Here is a 20,497-nt window from a genome sequence, read left to right as displayed (position 1 = left end):
GGTTTGTGTTTCCAGGGATTTGATCCCCAAGTGTGAGTCGAGAACGAATCCAACTGTACTACGAGGCCCTTATTTTTAATGATTTATTAAAAAGCGGTATTACCTCTGGATTAGTGGTGGGGTCCCATAGCCTCGTAGAAGGAAATAAAGAGCATTCAGAGAAAATCTTGTTGACCAAATTTTCGGATGAAACCTACATCCTTTATCAAGGTGATGTAAACATTGTTCCCAGCACCTTACAAAAGACCCAAAGTATTGGGTCCTTTCTTCACCTTCATTACTACGGTATTGTAGGAAGTTTTTCCACTAAGAAACCTATAACATGCATTTTCAAATTAATGTGTCTATTGGTACATTTTGCTAAAATACAGAAAATATTAATCGTGTATCCAAACCTTTATCGATGGATTAATTAAGTGTATTTTTTGTACTGGGAAGACAAACCACTATACAGATATTAATTATATATAGATAATATTTAATAATTAGTGTTCTTATTTAAAAATCTATACGACTATTATGGATATAACTTTCTCCTATCTGTCTCTGTTTATATCAACGAGAACTGACCAGTTTCTACTGCACTTAGACTCTGAATTTCTACTCACAAAGCCAATTAGGCTTCGCGAGACCCAATAAAACTGGGTCTCACGGTATTTGGGCTGGATGGTAGAGCGACGGTCTCGCTTCATGCAGGTCGGCGTTCAATCCTCGACTGTCCAAGTGGTTGGGCACCGTTCCTTTCTCCCCGTCCCATCCTAAATCCTTATCCTGACCCCTTCCAAGTGCTATATAGTCGTAATGGCTTGGCGCTCTCTCCTGATAGTTCCCTTCCCTTCCGATAACGTATTAACCTACCTGAACTTGCTTCTTATGGGACTGAGGGTGAGACTTATGGGACTGAGGGTGAGACTTATGGGACTGAGGGTGAGACTTATGGGACTGAGGGTGAGACTTATGGGACTGAGGGTGAGACTTATGGGGCTGAGGGTGAGACTTATGGGACTGAGGGTGAGACTTATGGGACTGAGGGTGAGACTTATGGGACTGCATTTGGTGAACCTAAAAGCAGATTTCACCATCCTAAACCACCCAATTCAATCCTCTTCCAGCTCTGCTCTACCAGCATCTGGCAATGTAGAAAAATGCAATCAGGCCAACCCTTCTCTTTCCTGCTTGATTAATGTTAACTAGTCGCAGTACTCTAGTAAGTTTGCTAGGCAGGACTTTCCTTCTCTAAACCCATGTTATCTTCTGGTTACGTATTTAATCTATTTCCAGTGTTCCACTCGTCCCCTCATTATTGTCTCTTGAACCTTACAATGTATGAACGACAATGTCACTGATCTGTAGTCTAGCTTCTAAATCTTGAGTATAGCGTTTAATTACATATATTACATGTTATGTTATTATTATGACTTTCTCTCGGGTAAATAATTTACTGATATTCGTGTAAACTAACCCAACTGTAAATGTATTAATATTTATTAGTAATTTCAGTTTCACTTTCATTTGACTAAATTTGCCGTTTTCACATGTGTCAGGCAAATTTCCCTCTTAATTGTCTCATTAAAGCTTAATGAAAGTTGTTTGCACAGTGCCTCTGCTGCTTTTGTTTCATTCAGCCCGTCCTGGTGCCTCTTCACCTCTACTGCCACTTTTGTGTTGCTCAGTATTTCATTTGGTGGTGTCCTCCCCCCCCCCCTCAGTAGTCAGGAACGGCTCAGGTTCTATTTTAAAGACATCCTGAAAACTTTCACTGAGTACCTCGAATATTTTCTTATCATTTTCTATCCGTCCTCAATTCCCCCATATTCAGTCTTAGTGCTTCATCACTCACAGACATATAAAGTTACCTTTATTTGTGTAATAGTCTTGTTTGTCCCTTGGTTTTGGATGCTGTTATTTGTATGTAGACTTTCTGCTTACCTTCTAACTCCTGTCTATTTATTGCTTCTCTATGCCAATTGCTGTTCTCCTCCGTTCCTCTCTCCTCTACCTTTTACAAGCTCTCTCGATTTTGCTTCTTGTTTTATCAAACTGCTAAATCAAGGATTTTGTTTGTATTATCTCCCTTTTGTCTATTGGCTGGATATATTTGTCCATTAGTCCTTAACTAACTTGTGTGCATATAAGGGTCACATACTTCATTGCTTTGCACTGTACACAGGGAAATCACTATAACGTGAGATATATATATATATATATATATATATATATATATATATATATATATTATATATATATTATATATATATTATATATATATTATATATATATTATATATATATTATATATTATATATATATTATATATATTATATATATATATATATATATATATATATATATAATATATATATATATATATATATATATAATATATATATATATATATATATATATATATATATATATATATATATATATATATATATATATATATATAAATATATATATATATATATATATATATATATATATATATATATATATATATATATATATATATATATATATATATGAGAACATCTTTGGAGCAGGACGGGATCAGATAACCACCAGATGCGCGCCTTAACCAGTGGACCACGATATGCTAAAGAGATATATCATGTTATCATTATTACTTTCGCGCATTTTAGCTGTATGCTGTACTTACAAATTAATCACTGCAATATGTTTTTATATGCATTCGTATGAGCAAACCATTCAAAATGTACCAAATAATATATACTATGAACATCAAAGTGCGCATCTCCTTAAACAAAAGTGATGTTGAAAGCAGCGCCAGGCACCAATAGCGCTCCCACTAAGTCTAATCCTTCATGACGCGTCAGGATCCAGACTAGTGTGGCCCTCTGACCGGAGCAGCCCGCCCGTGTGTGTGTGTTGGGGGAGAGATGTGGTGGGTGTCGCTTCTGCTGGTGGTGGGTCTTGGGGCGCTGTACATGATCCTGCACCAGCCCGACCGCCGAGGGATGCCGCCGGGACCCAAGGGCCTCCCGCTCGTCGGCAACCTCTTCGACCTTCTCTGGGAGGACTCCGTCACCTTCTTCAGCAGGTGAGTATGTGGCCAAGACGACAGATATACTAATATGCGCACGCAGGGGGGGCTTGAAGAGCCTTGTATTACGAATATATTTATTGTGAATAAGAGTTTATTGGGACGAAGTTTGTGTCGGTCGTTAATAACAAAACTGGACTTAGGTGAACACTTCACAGTTTCCTTTAACAATAGGTGAAGCAGACTTTTGACAGTGATGTCGCGTTCAAAGAGTCTATAGGATTATTATCATAAAAGTTTCGTGTATGAGGCTGCAGCATTATTTCCATACTCAAAAACACAATGGAATTGTCTATGAAAATTAATAAAAGATCTGAATAAAAGTTGAATAGGCAGAAGCACAATGCCATTTTATAATTCACTATGGGCGCATACAACACTCCATAGTTATTGTGGATAGAAAAAGCGAGAGTTTACGCGCGGAAGCTTGTGTATAGCAGTTGATCTCATCTCACAGCTGATCTCATCTCACAGCTGATCTCATCTCACAGCTGATCTCATCTCACAGCTGATCTCATCTCACAGCTGATCTCATCTCCAAGGGCACACACACGTGAGTAGGAATCTTCCTCCACACCCACAATCTGGATACGAAACTACCGTTAACTTAACTCGCGAAGGCAGATAGAGAATCATTAAAGTATATTTTGATCTTTTTTTATGCTCGAGTCTGATATTTAACCATTGCAGGAAGGTCTTCAAGGCGAGTAATCGTTTTCCATCTATTGAACAATAACTGACCATTCTTAATCCTTCCTCTTTATTACCAGTGACAACCTCTGTTTACTGTGATCTATGAAGACTGGTGACATCGTGACAAGCTCAACTGCTGCCAGGATTTGCTAGAGTTAATGGCAGCCTCTTACTAAGTTTTAGGCATTTATTTAGTTTTCAAATGAGGTGAAGCTGTCTAGAGCCCTGGTCAGTACATACACACGCCACGCTGCTATCCTTGCTAGTAGTTTGCACCGGCTCAAATGAGTGTGGATATGACGGATACGACAGAAGATACTACCGTACACATAGAACGCAGGACCCAGAAACCTGCAGCTACAATACACAAGGAAAGCTGGAATATATTAGTGAAAACTTGAATCTAAGAATGATCTTACGTTTTGAAGGGATAAGTAAGAAGACTTAGTCGGCCCATTATTTAGAGACAGTATGGCGTCTAGATTCTAGCGGCAACGTATTATTCACTACTCAGGCAGGACTATTTTCCACAGCTATACAGAACGATGGCAACTATTTTAAATTCCCGGCTTTATCGCACGACAAGAGCTTGCAAAATCAAATTTACTAAATTATAGATTAATTTGCAAGTAATCAATCCACAAAATAATATTAGAGGCATGTATAAATGGAGTTTAAATCTGAGAACGAAACTTTCAGGTTGGCAGAGGAGCACGGTCCGCTGTACAGCGTCCAGCTGGGCCTCCGGCGTGTGGTGGTGATCAACTCCTCCCACTGGTTGACTCAGGCCTTCGTCAGACAGGGAGACATGTTCAACCACCGTCCCAGGGGCACCGTCTTCAACTTCATCATGGGAGGCAAAGGTCAGTTTAAGAGTTAATAACACTACAGTCAGTATCATTATGAGTGGCAAAGGTGTTTAGAGGCGCCGGTCACACCCTCATCTTGGGTGATGAAGGTCTGGCCAAGAGCTGGGAGCCTCGCCTGTAGGTAGCCAGACTTACTTATTATGGACGACAGAGATCAGAAGCACCACTCAACTCGGCGTGGACGAATTATATAATAAACAACAAAGGAAAATATATGCAACTCCGTTCGATTCTGCAGTATTTTTTTAATATTGCAGGTGCCTGGAAGGTCAGTCCGGGGCATTAGTTGACCATTTTCAACCTTCTGTTCACAGTTGTCTGGAGCCTTAAGTTTGTTTATATTTCATCGTCTCGTGTATATATATCGTGTTTAGTGTGTGTATGATTGCTTTGCTTCTAAACGGCGCTGTAGAGACCTGGTTGATACCTGGTTGATGGGGTTCTGGGAGTTCTTCTACTCCCCAAGCCCGGCCCGAGGCCAGGCTCGACTTGTGAGAGTTTGGTCCACCAGGCTGTTGCTTGGAGCGGCCCGCAGGCCCACATACCCACCACAGCCCGGTTGGTCCGGCACTCCTTGGAGGAATAAATCTAGTTTCCTCTTGAAAATGTCCACGGTTGTTCCGGCAATATTTCTTATGCTTGCTGGGAGGACGTTGAGCGACCTCGTGATTTCGCTCAAGATATTTTGTAAGCATCTAATGATACGCGATTGACCACCCCTACCCACACCTGGCAACACTGTCCCTTGGCCACCCCCACCCTCACCTGGCAACACTGTCCCTTGACCACCCCCACCCACACCTGGCAACACTGTCCCTTGACCACCCCCACCCACACCTGGCAACACTTCCTTGACCACCCCCACCCACACCTGGCAACACTTCCTTGACCACCCCCACCCACACCTGGCAACACTTCCTTGACCACCCCCACCCACACCTGGCAACACTTCCTTGACCACCCCCACCCACACCTGGTAACACACTCCCTTGACCACCACCACCCACACCTGACAACACTGTCCCTTGACCACCCCCACCTACACCTGGCAACACACTCCCTTGACCACCACCACCCACACCTGGCAACACTGTCCCTTGACCACCCCCACCCACACCTGGCAACACACTCCCTTGACCACCACCACCCACACCTGCAACACACTCCCTTGACCACCACCACCCACACCTGGCAACACACTCCCTTGACCACCCCCACCCACACCTGGCAACACACTCCCTTGACCACCACCACCCACACCTGACAACACTGTCCCTTGACCACCCCCACCTACACCTGGCAACACACTCCCTTGACCACCACCACCCACACCTGGCAACACTGTCCCTTGACCACCCCCACCCACACCTGGCAACACTGTCCCTTGACCACCCCCACCTACACCTGGCAACACACTCCCTTGACCACCACCACCCACACCTGCAACACTGTCCCTTGACCACCCCCACCCACACCTGGCAACACACTCCCTTGACCACCACCACCCACACCTGCAACACACTCCCTTGACCACCACCACCCACACCTGGCAACACTGTCCCTTGACCACCCCCACCCACACCTGGCAACACACTCCCTTGACCACCACCACCCACACCTGCAACACACTCCCTTGACCACCACCACCCACACCTGGCAACACACTCCCTTGACCACCACCACTCACACCTGGCAACACACTCCCTTGAACACCACCACCCACACCTGGCAACGCTCGACTCAACACCACGCACTATAACCCTCCCCGCTCGACTACCAGTCCACCAGAACAGGATCCAACCTTCAACATAACATACCCCTAAGCCGCTCGGTACAGCGACGGCCTTTAGCATCTCACAGGGTCGGCGATCGATCCCCTTGCAAGGCGATGTGATCCCAGCGGCTTAGCGCCCTCTCCTGATAACTATCCGAAGATAATGCCCGCACCTCCCTCCCCCACCTGCAGGCATCATCGACGCGGAGGGCCCCGTGTGGCGTGACTCCCGGCGCTTCACGGCTCGGGTCCTGCGGGACCTCGGCCTCGCCACCAAGAACATCGAAACCTTTGTCAACTACGAGCTACAGGAGTTCCTCGACACCTGCCAGGTAGCTCTCACTTCCCACACAACAACCTCCACCTGAATGTGATGCTGTAGATATAACCTCAAGTGTGCGGGTATGGTACAGTATGCAGGCGGGGTACGTCATGCAGGTACGTTGTTGCTGTTTTGAGCATCATTTGAGAGAGACCGAAAGTGTGGCACAGTTCCAGTTCGCTGCCCCCCCCCCCCCCGCTCTCTCTCTCTCTCTGCCAAATTGATCCACTGGCTTTAACCACATGCGGGCTGTGGAACCCCCGCCGTTGATACTAGTGACTATTGGAAACGTCCAAAAAAAGTTCACTTTTAGATTGTAACTTGCTTAGCTAAATGAATTGTGGGGTTCAGTCCCCCTGAGCCCATGACGTGCCTCTGTAACCCTTTCCACCACCGCCCACAAGATGGGTATGGGGGGGTGCATAATAAATGAACTAAACTAAAGCATTAGGAAGTGACGGGCAATTAATAACAATGTGCCAAGATATGCTACCATAGAGATCAAGTGTATTTCAACATACATCACTGTGTATGGCGTATGTTCCCGGACACTTGGGTTTAGAACCGCTGTATTTCATGCATCTGCTCTAGTTTGATCATAAACTTTATTGCCGAGAGTCAACAAACCCAGTGTTTAATGTGTGAAACTGTTCAGCATGAACGGGGTCGAGTTCACAATAAACTATTACATCTTGGGGTAATAGTTTATTTAATATTTTATTGACACAATAGCTTATTGTCTAAAAAAAAATATTGCAATTCAAATATTATTATTTCTGCGTGTTTAAGCATTAGTGTAAATAAACTTAATGTTTACTACTAATTCTAGACAGTGTAACTGTTCCTCTTGAATATTTATGATCTTGCGCACAGTCGGACGGTATTGATTATTGTCTAGTGTTAAGAGTCCCTTAAGACTGTCGAGCGTAAAGAGGCACACGCCTTCCTGCTCAAGACTGGTCTTCCCTAAGGCACTCTCTTTTATCTCAATAGTCTCCTACAGATAAATCCGACGTAACAATGGAACCGGAAGGTCAACACCCGTTGCCTCTGTAGGAGTTGAGAAGTATTTCCAAGATGCAGGGCCCCCAAAAAATTGAGAATCCGATATGATACAGTATTTTTCACAGGTATTGTTGGGTATCGCACAAAGACCTTACCTCTTATTTTTACGTGATTTCGTTTAATCATAATTCAAAATAAAACTACAGCTTCAAAGACTAGTGTGGACGGAGACTAGGCTCACGTAAAAATTGTGAGCAGTTACGACTGCATTGTATATGGACCAATTTCTTCTGCGTGTGATCCTAGTACCGATGAAATCTAACAATACAGTATAGATAGGAATTAAGATTTCTTTTATTTCTAATTTAACGTCTGGTTCAGACGGCAACGAGTCATTAAACCGGCGTGTTTGAACCTCCTTAGATGATAGTGCTGCGCTTAATAATCTTGTTAGAAGTACACGGTTTCAAGAAACCTAAGATTCACAGTGTATCTCGAGGCTATACAATATATGAATAAAGGAAACTGCAGATGGTCTATTGGATCATAGGAGGCACTTTCAATTTATACCAACGAATTTCACTGTTTTACTTCATATATTTAACTGTATTACCCAAAAAATAATCCAACGATCCCACGTCAATTACGTTACTCGGTAATATGTTCCATAACTCAACAAGCCTCTTATTAAAAGAACATTTACACGGATCTTTTCTGAATCTACCTCTCCAATTTGTATAATTTTTGTTTGTGTTCGATTTTTTGTTGACATATTTAGCATATTTCTAGATAATGAAAATTAGACTTTCATAATGTCTCTTTAGAATCTCGTAGAATAGTTGGCTTCGTTCTCGACTCGCAATTGGGGATAACAGGATGACATTCTCGTGCGGGACAGAAATGGTCGAGCATATTTCCTTTCACCTAATGCCGCCGTTCACCTAGCAGTAAATAGGTACCCGGGAGCTAAGCAACTGTTGTGGGGGTTGCATCCTAGGAAGGGTCAGTAGCTCGACCTTGGGAAGATGTCGCAAATTTATCCATTATCAACTGTCTTTAAAACTGCTGGAATAGAATGGAACGAAATTAATGTTCAACATGAACTCACCCTAGTAGAGCCGTGCTGTGAGCCCTTTATTAATCTATTCCTTTTTTTTAAGGTGTTTAGGAAGGGTTTTTGAAATTATCGATTCAAGCCATTTTCTCACAATAGACGTCAAGCTGCTGATAGTTCAAAACGAGTGATCTAATTCCTCCTCCTTCCTGAAGTTCCGCACCACTTCACATCTCTCAGCGACTCCAGTACATTGCCCGCCTCGGATAACTTTCCATCGATGCCAAAAAAGGGAGGTCGCGAGGAATTACGGTGCGTCACAAAGTGTTTCCTTCACAGGAGCAGGTGGGGCGGCCTTATAACCTGCACCACGACCTCGCCACCTCTGTGCTCAACGTCCTGTGGCACATGATGGTTGGGGAGAGGTACGCCATGGGAGACCCTCACCTGCTCTGGGCCATCAACTCCCTGGCCATGGCCCTCACCCTGGTGGAGCAGGGCGGCTTCCTCAACTACACCCCCGTCATCCAGTGAGTGACAAGTGCTGGCTTAGTTTAGTTGATTTGTTATGGTCCCCAGAGATAGCTAGGTATGGGCCAGGTCCCCCGAGCCAACTAGGTATGGGCCAAGTCTCTAGAACTAGCTAGGTATGGGTCAAGTCTCTAGAACTAGCTAGGTATGGGCCAGGTCCCCCGAGCTAACTAGGTATGGGCCAAGTCCCTAGAGCTAGCTAGGTATGGGCCAGGTCCCCAGAGCTAACTAGGTATGGGCCAAGTCCCTAGAGCTAGCTAGGTATGGGCCAGGTCCCCAGAGCTAGCTAGGTATGGGCCAAGTTCCCAGAACTAGCTAGGTATGGGCCAGGTCCCCAGAGCTAACTAGGTATGGGCCAAGTCCCTAGAGCTAGCTAAGTATAGGCCAGGTCATTCGACTGTGTAGGTCGAACGTCTTTGGTATAAAGTATAGGCAAGTGGTGAGTGATCAATCCGGGGACTGACTTAAGTAAATTCTGAGATAGAGATAGGGTGTTAGGTTAAGTTATATGGGCCGAGTAGGGTACGTTGTGTGGACTGGGGTTTAAGAGTTCATGGGTATGTGGGGTAGCAGTAACCTGGCTTGCTCGTCAGCCAGGCTAAGAGACTCGTAATCTTGTGAAGGGGTGAAATAGATATTAATATTAATATTTTGCTCTGATGAAGGCGAATTAGCCGAAAACGCGTTAAGCATTTTCTATTTTTCACATGTGGTTATTCTGCATATTAATATAATTGTGTTATAATTTATTTTGTTCCTAAATTATAGTTGGTTTCAGTAACTTTCCCCCTTGTAAATTCATTGTGTCGTGAGCCGACCGGTACGGCTCAGAGGGACTGGTTGAGGATGAATTGATTATGTTGATATTCATTATTCTGTTACGTTAAATTATGATCACATCTGACATCTTGATTACATCCTCTGATGTCATGCGGTTACAACATCTGGTGACAGCGTTCACAACAAATTTGGCAGCAGTGGTGCCATTACCACTGACCCACATGGAGGTCCACGTGGCAGCCCACCTTGCGATCCATCCACATGGACATCCACGTGGTATTCCACGCTGCTATAGACCAACCTGGACGTCCACGTGGCAGCCGACGCTGCCATAGACCAACCTGGACGTCCACGTGGCAGCCGACGCTGCCATAGACCAACCTGGACGTCCACGTGGCAGCCGACGCTGCCATAGACTAACCTGGACGTCCACGTGGCAGCCCACACTGCTATAGACCAACCTGGACGTCCACGTGGCAGCCCACACTGCTATAGACCAACCTGGACGTCCACGTGGCAGCCGACGCTGCTATAGACCAACCTGGACGTCTATATGGTCTACCTTAGAGTGGTCAAAGCTGAAAGCGCTGCGGACAAGTGGATTTTTACCTTTTACTAAATTTCTTAATGAAGATGTCTGCCGATGTTTGTTGTTTCGTGGCTGGCATAATAATTTTCAGTCACTTTCTATAATAATTTACACCTAGTCACTGTCAGCGATCATGAACAACTCTCACTGACACCTTTACTCTTCTTAAGTAAAGAAACGTCAATATTAAAAATACAGTTTTTTGTTCTGCGAAATTTTTAAAATATAAATCCTGTAAACTGGTAAATATTTTTTTTTTCAACTTGTATGACCCCATTTCAAACTAAACGAACAATTCGTCTTTAATCTTCAGAAATTTTGTTGGGGCGATTCCAATCAAATAATTGCTATTTGTTCAGAGCATATATTAATAACATATATGCAATAAATACCCCCCGCTTATTTCCAATTAAGATTTGTTGGGACGTTCTTGAAGCCCAAAGCTCTGAAGGTCGGGCTTAATATGAGTCAACGCCTCAAGCACTACAGGAGCGTCATCAACCAGCACAAGGCCACCCTTGACGACCCTGCCCGGGGTAACGACTACATCTACGAGTACCTGATGGAGAGCCGCCGTCAGGCTCAGAGGGAAGATGACCTGACCTTCACGGGTAAGACCAGGGGGAGGACTATAAGGGTATTCGGGTTGTGAGAAGCTCCTGTATCGTTATAAACTAGTTCAACTACTAAAAGATATGACAACGTTCCTCGGTGTAGGAGAAGAATTCGCTCTTAGTTGCTGGTGGGCCGTTGTGTAAACTAGGGCTGGCCAGGCACCGGCTCCTGATCCCAGAGCCTGGTTGATACCTGGTTGATGGGGTTCTGGGAGTTCTTCTACTCCCCAAGCCCGGCCCGAGGCCAGGCTTGACTAGTGAGAGTTTGGTCCACTAGGCTGTTGCTTGGCGCGGCCCGCAGGCCCACATACCCACCACAGCCCGATTGGTCCGGCACTCCTTGGAGGAATAAATCTAGTTTCCAACTCCATAACCCGGAGCAGAGTCTAATTCACGTCATATATTTTGCACCCCTCAAATGTGTACAAGTCTCCAAATTTGACACATTAATTGTCGTTCATTATCATTCTTAATCGCGCTCAACTCTTTAAGACACAATTGGGGAACAGAGCTGGAGTCAGGACCATATACGCTTCCCCACCGTCGTAGCGCTATATCAGAGTTCCTTCGAGCCTGAGTTTCATTGAGCATCTCTCAGGGCTTTGAGGAAATGTATATGTTTATCTCTCAGAATGTTCGGTAATATGTTTATTGCTTGTGATGTGCGTCTATGTATGTATTAACACGATGTACTGAACGGGGTGAGAATAGCTTGAGCTACCTCATCCCTTTGTGTGTATTTTACCTCAATAAACGTATTTCAATTTCAATTTCTCAGGGCTTTCCTCACTCTGCCTCTCTGTGTGCAGGAAGAGACTCCACTCTCACTTCCACACTTTACTCAAGCACCGACTTGAACGGCAATATTAACTGTATTTCACACTAGCTGTAAAGGACAGTTTGCTCACAAGACTGAAGTAGTTTCTTTTCACGCTAACAATAGACATTCGATTCAATTGTGTCTCCTCTATGTCGCCGAGGATCTTGTTAAAGACTATGATCACAGAGCACCGCAGATCACCAACAATCCCTGCAGATCACTCACTGCAGTGGTGACCCAGATGACTTCCTGTTGTTCGCTAATCAGTGTCGATGACCCGTTTCTGCCCCACACCACCAAACCGGGTCGCCGACAGTGATATATATATCAACCACTGTCAAACACCACCTGATTACGGGCTATTCATGGTCGTGCCACCTCTCGGCTGGTTTAATCTTCAATCAATCAAACACGACCTTATTCTCGGCTAGCAGAGCACACTTCCAGCCGACCAGAGCGTTGTCCTGTACGTCGCTGACAAAGGTGTTCGTCGCTGACAAAGGTGTTCGTCGCTGACAAAGGTGTTCGTCGCTGACAAAGGTGTACGTCGCTAACAAAGGTGTACGTCGCTGGCAAAGGTGTACGTCGCTGACAAAGGTGTTCGTCGCTGACAGAGGTGTTCGTCGCTGACAAAGGTGTTCGTCGCTGACAGAGGTGTTCGTCGCTGACAAAGGTGTTCGTCGCTGACAAAGGTGTTCGTCGCTGACAAAGGGGTATATCTATCTGTACTGCGATCTCACGTGGGTCAGTTGCGTCTAAATTGTGAATCGGATCTTTCAACATGCGTTATGAGTTGAATTCGTTATATGGTAGTTATTTTAAGCTATATGACATACGAATCGGGCCCTAGCAACAACGAGGCAGGAATATTATTATATTTATTCAAATTATATCCTAACCAATAAATGTTCTAGACATATAGCTGTATACGGCCTCGACCCTCTCACACTATACTTGCGTGCGTGCGTGTGTGTGTACTCACCCATTTGTACTCACCGATTTGTGCTTGCGAGGGCTGAGCTCTGGCTCTTTGGTCCCGCCTCTCAACTGTCAATCAACTGGTGTACAGATACCTGAGCCTACTGGGCTCTATCATATCTACATTTGAAACTGTGTATGGAGTCAGCCTCCACCACATCACTTCCTAATGCATTCCATTTGTCAACCACTCTGACATTAAAAAAGTTCTTTCTAATATCTCTGTGGCTCATTTGGGCACTCAGTTTCCACCTGTGTCCCCTAGTGCGTGTGCCCCTTGTGTTAAATAGCCTGTCTTTATCTACTCTATCAATTCCCTTGAGAATCTTGAATATGTGTGTGTGTGTGTGTATTCACCTAGTTGTATTCACTTAGTTGTGCTTGCGGGGGATGAGCTCTGCTCTTTCGGCCCGCCTCTCAGCTGTCAATCAACTGTTTCTACTACTACTATTTCCCCCCCCCCCCACACACCAGGAAGCAGCCCGTGACAGCTGACTAACTCCCAGGTACCTATTTACTGTTAGGTAACAGGGGCATAGGGTGAAAGAGACTCTGCCCATCGTTTCTCGCCGGCGCCCGGGATCGAACCCGGGACCACAGGATCAAGTGTACAGCGTGCTGTCCGCTCGGCCGACCGGCTTCCCCACCCCGGTGGCCCCACCGGCTCCCCCCTGTGTGTGTGTGTGTGTGTGTGTGTGTACTCACCTAGTTGTGCTTGCGGGGGTTGAGCTCTGGCTCTTTGATCCCGCCTCTCAACCGTCAATCAACAGGAGTTGTGTGTGTGTGTGTGTGTGTGTGTGTGTGTGTGTGTGTGTGTGTGTGTGTGTGTGTGTGTGTGTGTGTGTACATGCGTGCGTACGTGCGTGCGTGCTGCAAGGCGAGTCAGGTGACAAATAACTAAATCTCGTGAACTATACAGCCTGTGGGCCACGTAGGTAGTCGTGGATGGATGCTTATTCACAGCTACACCAGCTATGCGTATAAGGTGCTTACTAACCTGATTGTGCAAATCCTTACATTGGTTATCTTGAATTTGATTTTTACAACTTTAGATTTTATATTTTTTAAACTTTGATTTTGCAGTTTCCCGCTGAGGCCTATCACTCCCACTTACGTAAAGAAAACGTAGCTACTTAATGCCATCCCTTCCTCCTAGTCCTTCTCTTCGTAGTCATGAAAATACCTTTCAAAAGCACATTCAATGTATCTGGAGGGGGAAAAAAAGCTGCGTATCCTTCACTCAGCGTCGTCTTTACTTCAGATCAGCAGCTGCTGTGGCTGCTGAGCGACCTGTTCATCGTGGGTCTGGACACCACCGTCACCACCCTCCGCTGGTGCTTCCTCTTCCTCCTGCGTCACCCGCACCTCCAGGACGCCCTCTTCCACGAGATCGAGGCAAACATCGGCACTGAACGCCTACCAACGTGAGAACAACTGAAGGATGAAAACCTATTTTCAATGTATTGCCATCGATGGGGGGTCCTGGTTCTCACATAATGTTGTCTGTTTTTTTATTCATATTTATATTGCTCACGTTGTTACAATGTTGTTTATCGTTATTTGTTTATCGTATATATATATATATATATATATATATATATATATATATATATATATATATATATATATATATATATATATATATATATATATATATATATATAACTGAAAACTCACACCCCATTCAGGCTTGTTCGCATATATATATATATATATATATATATATATATATATATATATATATATATATATATATATATATATATATATATATGTATTAGACACATGATGCTCTAAACAACAGTTCATTAATTTTTAACTTTTGTCCCTCACGTTATTAATACTGTCCCTTTAATATTTGCTGTCATTTATGAATTATATATGAAACAGATAGTGACGAACATTTGGCAAAGGCATACATTCGTGTGTGCCAACCACGAACACGGGCATGTGTGCGTGCGTCGAATATATACACATACAAGGCATGTCTACAGAGCTTCCACTGTCCATATGATAGCAAGGAACTTCGCTGCATCTTTTGCAATATTTCTATTCTTGTTGTTTATTTCGGAAAATAACAGGGGAGCTTCAGGTGACGACAACCCCGCTGTTCACACGTTCATCAACATGAACGTGGGAACGGCGGGGTTGATGAGACAGGATGACCTCTATGAAAGTGTTGACCAGGTGAGCACCGAAGCGGTGTTGCTTCTTTTGTCTTTCGCAGATGAAGCCTCGCGTGTCCTCTGCATGACAGGATGTGTCATCCTGCTGCAGTAATGACAGGAAAGAGGGGTGGGGGGTTGTCTTGGATACATGTAATGAGGAGTTGCATGTATCATGTTGCAACATACAATACAACTCATAATGCATGTTGCGTTATGAGTTGCTCCTAAGTATCAGTGGTCTTCTGTGGGGCATAAAATTGGGAACAACATGTGGGTGACGTGTATGAGTGGATCACGGCCATAAAGAGCAGGATATAAACTGGGTGTTGGAGCTGCCATGTTAGTATGAGGCTCGTACTGACAGATCAAGTTGAGCAAACTTAGACTTAAGCGGAATATAGGTAAACGCTGCTCCAGTGATAGAATCGTAGAGGAGTGGAACAAACCGCGAAGCAGCAAACACTGCAGAAAAAACTTTGTAAATTAAGTCTGGTTAGTAGACTTAATGCAGAATTCTGTTTTTCTTATGCTCATAATAAAACAAATATGCCTAGTTTCCTACACAAATCTGCGACACTCCTTAGGCACCAGACGAGCGACACAATACAGTTAATGAGCAGTGACTCGGTCCCAACCCCAGGTACGAAGACCGTCTCAAGATGCCCTACACGGAGGCCTTCCTGACGGAGGTGTTTCGCTATGGCTCCATCCTGCCCCTGGTGGTCCACAGCAACCCGGAGGAGACGACCCTGGGCGGCTACCGCGTCCCCGAGAGGACCTGGGTCATCGGCAACATCCGGGGTGTACACTGGAACAAACAGGTCGGTGGCAGTCTGGCCTTCACGTCGCTAGCCAACCAAATAGATAACTTAGGTCTGGATGCTTAATCAATCGACAGTTAAGGTTTTCTCCAACGTGCCTAACTCATATAAAGTTGTAGCCGATACCTAACTCATATAAATTTATATTAACAAATATGAGTAATTTTTTTATATTAGCCAAGATAATTGTTGCTATTTGAGGTGCCTATCCGGTACTCAGTTTACATAACCAATTATAACACATCGAATATAAAATATTACCAGCTTCAAATAATTTATTTTAAATCACCAAATCTGCAGTAAGCTAAGTTAATGTGCATTATTCTTACACAGAACAAATGTTTCATGATAAATTTGCCAGTTAATCCGTTCTTTAGCAATATCTATATGAATGTCGGTTTGTCTGTCCAAGGTTTGAGGCCAGATGTATGGAGGTTAGCTTCACCTAAATTTGCAGGGGGAATGGTCTGGGGTATGGGATGGACATAGGCTGGTGGTTCACCAGCATTCAGGAGGGACTAGCGTACCAGGGTCCGATTCTGCCCCTACGACGATTTTTGGCACAGCACGGCGGCCACACTTTGGCAAATATTTTTAAACAAATATTTCAAAAGTTTTTTCTGATAGTAACATACACTTATATTTACTAAACACATAAAAAATACAAATAAATTTCCTACTATCAATACGTCCGCCATAGTAATATAAAACAGATGATCCTGATACAGCTTCAGAAAGCTTTCTCAAGCCCCAGGCGTTTCCCAAAGTATTTTGTTGTTGTTTAGTTAGGGGTTGCAAAAGCAGTGATGCTGTGTGTGTGCCCTGGCGTGCCCTTGAGGGGTAAATCGCAAAGCCGGACGACTAAACGAACGTCGCCTGTCGGCGGAAACGAATGGGCCTTGTGGCGAATAAACACACTAACTAGGGAGCCCAAGGAGACCCCTCAGGGAGGCAAGCACCGCCCCCCACACTAGGTAGTCAGAGTCAAGGCCCCCTCCTAAACTCGTACTCATATGGGGGAAATAGCAAAACGCCTCCCAGTACCCTCCTACAGAGCAGGAGCCAGCCACCCACCACGCCCTGAGGGCATGCCAGAAGGCCACCAACCCGCCCACCACCGGCACCTCTCGGCCAAGAGGGCGCCGGACACCGTCTCCCCGCCCGAAGAACCAGTTAGAAAACGTTTAAAATCTATCACCGTCCCAGTGACCCCAGGAGATAAGATGAATAGGAATGCCCGAAGGTTGTATCAAGACCCAGTGGGTAAAATTGCGTCACGTGATGAGGTGGTCCCCAGGCGGAACTGGTGTCCAGACTTCTGCTCTTCATCAAGCTTGAACCAGGAGTCCCAAAGTATAAAAGTGTATTCTAATTTTTGATATTTCACACCGATGAGCTCCCTCCATTGAAAATCACCCGCACGCCAATGGCAGGGATATTATGTATATCCCTGATATTATGTATATCAGCACGTATACATACGTGCTGCTCATTCACGATAGTGTAAGAATGCTTACAGTACGCCTTTGTTTTGAACAGGTGTGGATCGATCCTGAGAACTTTCGCCCCGAGCGGTTCTTGAATAAAGATGGCCAGCTGCTTCGCTCTGATAACGTGGTCGTTTTTTCGGTCGGTAAGTTGCCATATGTTGTTGTTGTTGTTTTAGATTCAGCTGCTCAGAACAAAACCTTCTGAGTAGCACGGGCTATGGTGAGCCCGTAAAGTTGCCATACATATATATATATATATATATATATATATATATATATATATATATATATATATATATATATATATATATATATATATGAGAGTATCAGACCACGAAGAAAGAATTGAAACAGGAATTTCCTTAAGTACTTTCGTATTTAATAATACATCTTCAGGAGGATGGATTTACAAGTTGATTGATTGATGAAGATTAAGCCACCTAACAGGTGGCACGGGCATGAATAGCCCGTAAGTGGTGGCCCTTTCGTGCCATTACCAGTATCAAAAGATGATACTGGAGATCTGTGGAGGCGCAACTGCACCCTGCGTGACGGGGGATGTCTCCCGGACCAAATGGTGACCAAATGGTGGTTTTACAAGTTGATTGATTGATGAAGATTAAGCCACCCAAAAGGTGGCACGGGCATGAATAGCCCGTAAGTGGTGGCCCTTTTGAGCCATTACCAGTATCAAGAACTGATACTGGAGATCTGTGGAGGTGCGAATGCACCCTGCATGACGGGAGATGTGTCCCTTGTGAATGTGTTAAGATGAAGATGAAGCCACCCAAAAGGTGGCACGGGCATGAATAGCTCGTAAGTGGTGGCCCTTTTGAGCCATCACCAGTATCAATAGATGATACTGGAGATCTGTGGAGGTGCGACTGCACCCTGCGTGACGGGAGATGTCTCTCGTCGTGAAGAGGAGAGAGAGAGAGAAGATTAAGCCACCCAAAAGGTGGCTTGGGCATGAATAGCCCATAAGTGGTGGCCCTTTTGAGCCATTTCCAGTATCAATAGATGATACTGGAGATCTGTGGAGGTGCGACTGCACCCTGCGTGACGGGAGATGTCTCCCGTCTTTTACAAGTTCGTAGATTTGGACATATATAGGCAGGAAAGAGAGAGGTGAAGTGAAGTCAGGTACAATGATAAATATATGAATGGAATTTGGTAGATATAATATCCACTATTTTATCCTATTATTATCCACGTATGGGTCTCTTGATCCATATGATGCAGCTCCTATGTATATCCACCCAATCCCATTCATATATTTGTCATTGTACCTCACTTCACTTCACTTAGGTACTCAATCACTTGGACTAGAAGGTAGAGCGACGGTCTCGTTTCATGCGGATCGGCGCTCAATCCCGGACCATCGAAGTGGCTGGGGTACCATTCCTTTGCCCCCGTCTTATCCAAAATCAATATGCTGACCCATTCCAAGTGCTATATAGTCGTAATGGCTTGGCGCTTTCTCCTAATAATTCCCGTTCCCTGCTCCTTAGGTAAGAGGAACTGCTTGGGAGAGTCCGTGGCCAGGATCGAGGCATTCCAGTTCCTGACGGGGTTCCTGCAGCGGTACAGGCTAAGCGTCCCGCCTGGGCAGGAGGCGCCCTCTGCCCACTATGTGCTAGGCATCACCCTCAACCCTCCAGAGTTTCCTGTCCTGATTTCCAACAGGTCGGCGACTCTCGCACACTAGGTATAGTCCAGGGGGCCAGATTCACGAAGCAGTTACGCAAGCACTTACGAATCTGTCCCCTCTTTTCTCAATCTTTGGCGGCTTTGTTTACAATTATTAAACAGTTAATGAGCTCCGAAGTACCAGGAGGCTGTGTATAACAATAACAACAGTTGATTGGCAAGTTTTCATGCTTGTAAACTGTTTAATAAAAGTAACCAAAGCCGTCAAAGATTGAGGTTAAGATGTACACGTTCGTAAGTACTTACGTAACTGCTTCGTGAATCTGGCCCCAGGCTATACTGTCAAGGCGATGCGCTCGGTCAAGGCGAGAGTTTTGTGTCTTTTTTTCCACCTAAACAGGTTTACATGTTGTAATGAGCCACGTCAGTCATCTTAGTTTAACAAATACAAAATCTTGTTCTATGAATTGTCATCCACACTTAAGTGGAAATAAACATTCCATTCGCCTGGGCTGTATGGGTCTCGAACCCTGGACCCCTCGTGCGTGAGGCCGATGCTCTATATCGACTGGGATATGAGCAGTCTTAAAAAGGAATTGTTTCTGTGTTTTCTTTTTCATCTTCGACTTTTCCCTTAAAAACATTATATCTATACTGTAAGAGAGAATATCCGTCTCTGTCTAAAAGTTGGAGTACAAATGCTTAGGGTTAGCCTCACAAACAAAATTTGCAGGGGTATTTGCCTGGGGTAAGGGACAAACATAGGATGATCAGGATCCCCAAAATTCAAGTTGGAACATTGTGCCACATTCATACTGACTCCCACAACTATTTTTTGCACTGGTTGCCAAAAATTTTAAATATTAATCCCTGTTAATATTTTTTTTAAATAAAATAATAATTTCATATCTGCGATTTTTTCTTATATTAATATATATTATTTACTAATGCAAGCAAAAGTAAAATAAATTTTCTGATATTCATACTTTGGCCGAAGCACTATAAAACATTACTTCAATACATCCATCAGTCCTCTCACTTGGGATAGGACAGGGGAAAGGAATGGTGCCCAACCACTTGGGCGGTAAAACATCGCCTCGCTTCATGGAGATTGGTGTTCAATCCCCGACTGTCCAAGTGGTTGCTCACCATTCCTTCCCCCCGTCCCATCCGAAATCCTTGTGCTGACCCCTTCCAAGTGTTATATATTCGTAATGGCCTTGCACTTTCTCCTGATAGGAGATGATGCGAGGAAGGGAACTAAGGCCGAATCACA

At 44.5% G+C, this 20,497-nt stretch overlaps 1 protein-coding gene across 1 annotated transcript; it reads left to right on the top strand.

The window, feature by feature from the left end:
• Positions 1-2,852: 2,852 nt before the first annotated feature.
• LOC138349519 (cytochrome P450 2U1-like) lies at positions 2,853-20,129 on the top strand. Its single transcript, XM_045736734.2, has 9 exons — positions 2,853-3,060; positions 4,456-4,619; positions 6,592-6,731; positions 9,120-9,310; positions 11,095-11,291; positions 14,354-14,516; positions 15,901-16,081; positions 17,621-17,714; positions 19,083-20,129. Exons 1-9 carry the CDS (start codon positions 2,900-2,902, stop codon positions 19,277-19,279), a joined length of 1,488 nt encoding a protein of 495 aa, XP_045592690.2. The 5' UTR covers positions 2,853-2,899; the 3' UTR covers positions 19,280-20,129.
• Positions 20,130-20,497: the final 368 nt, after the last annotated feature.

This window comes from Procambarus clarkii, chromosome 18 (genome assembly GCF_040958095.1).
Source record: "Procambarus clarkii isolate CNS0578487 chromosome 18, FALCON_Pclarkii_2.0, whole genome shotgun sequence".
Classification (NCBI taxonomy): Eukaryota; Metazoa; Arthropoda; class Malacostraca; order Decapoda; family Cambaridae; genus Procambarus; species Procambarus clarkii.
Note: the sequence above shows the minus strand (reverse complement) of the source record. Positions and strands in the feature narration are given on the sequence as shown.

Coding starts and splice junctions, on each gene's coding strand:
- LOC138349519 (XM_045736734.2), top strand. CDS start 2,900: ATGTGGTGGGTGTCGCTTCTGCTGGTGGTGGGTCTTGGGGCGCTGTAC. Junction 3,061..4,455: donor TCCGTCACCTTCTTCAGCAG/GTGAGTATGTGG, acceptor CGAAACTTTCAG/GTTGGCAGAGGAGCACGGTC. Junction 6,732..9,119: donor AGTTCCTCGACACCTGCCAG/GTAGCTCTCACT, acceptor TTTCCTTCACAG/GAGCAGGTGGGGCGGCCTTA.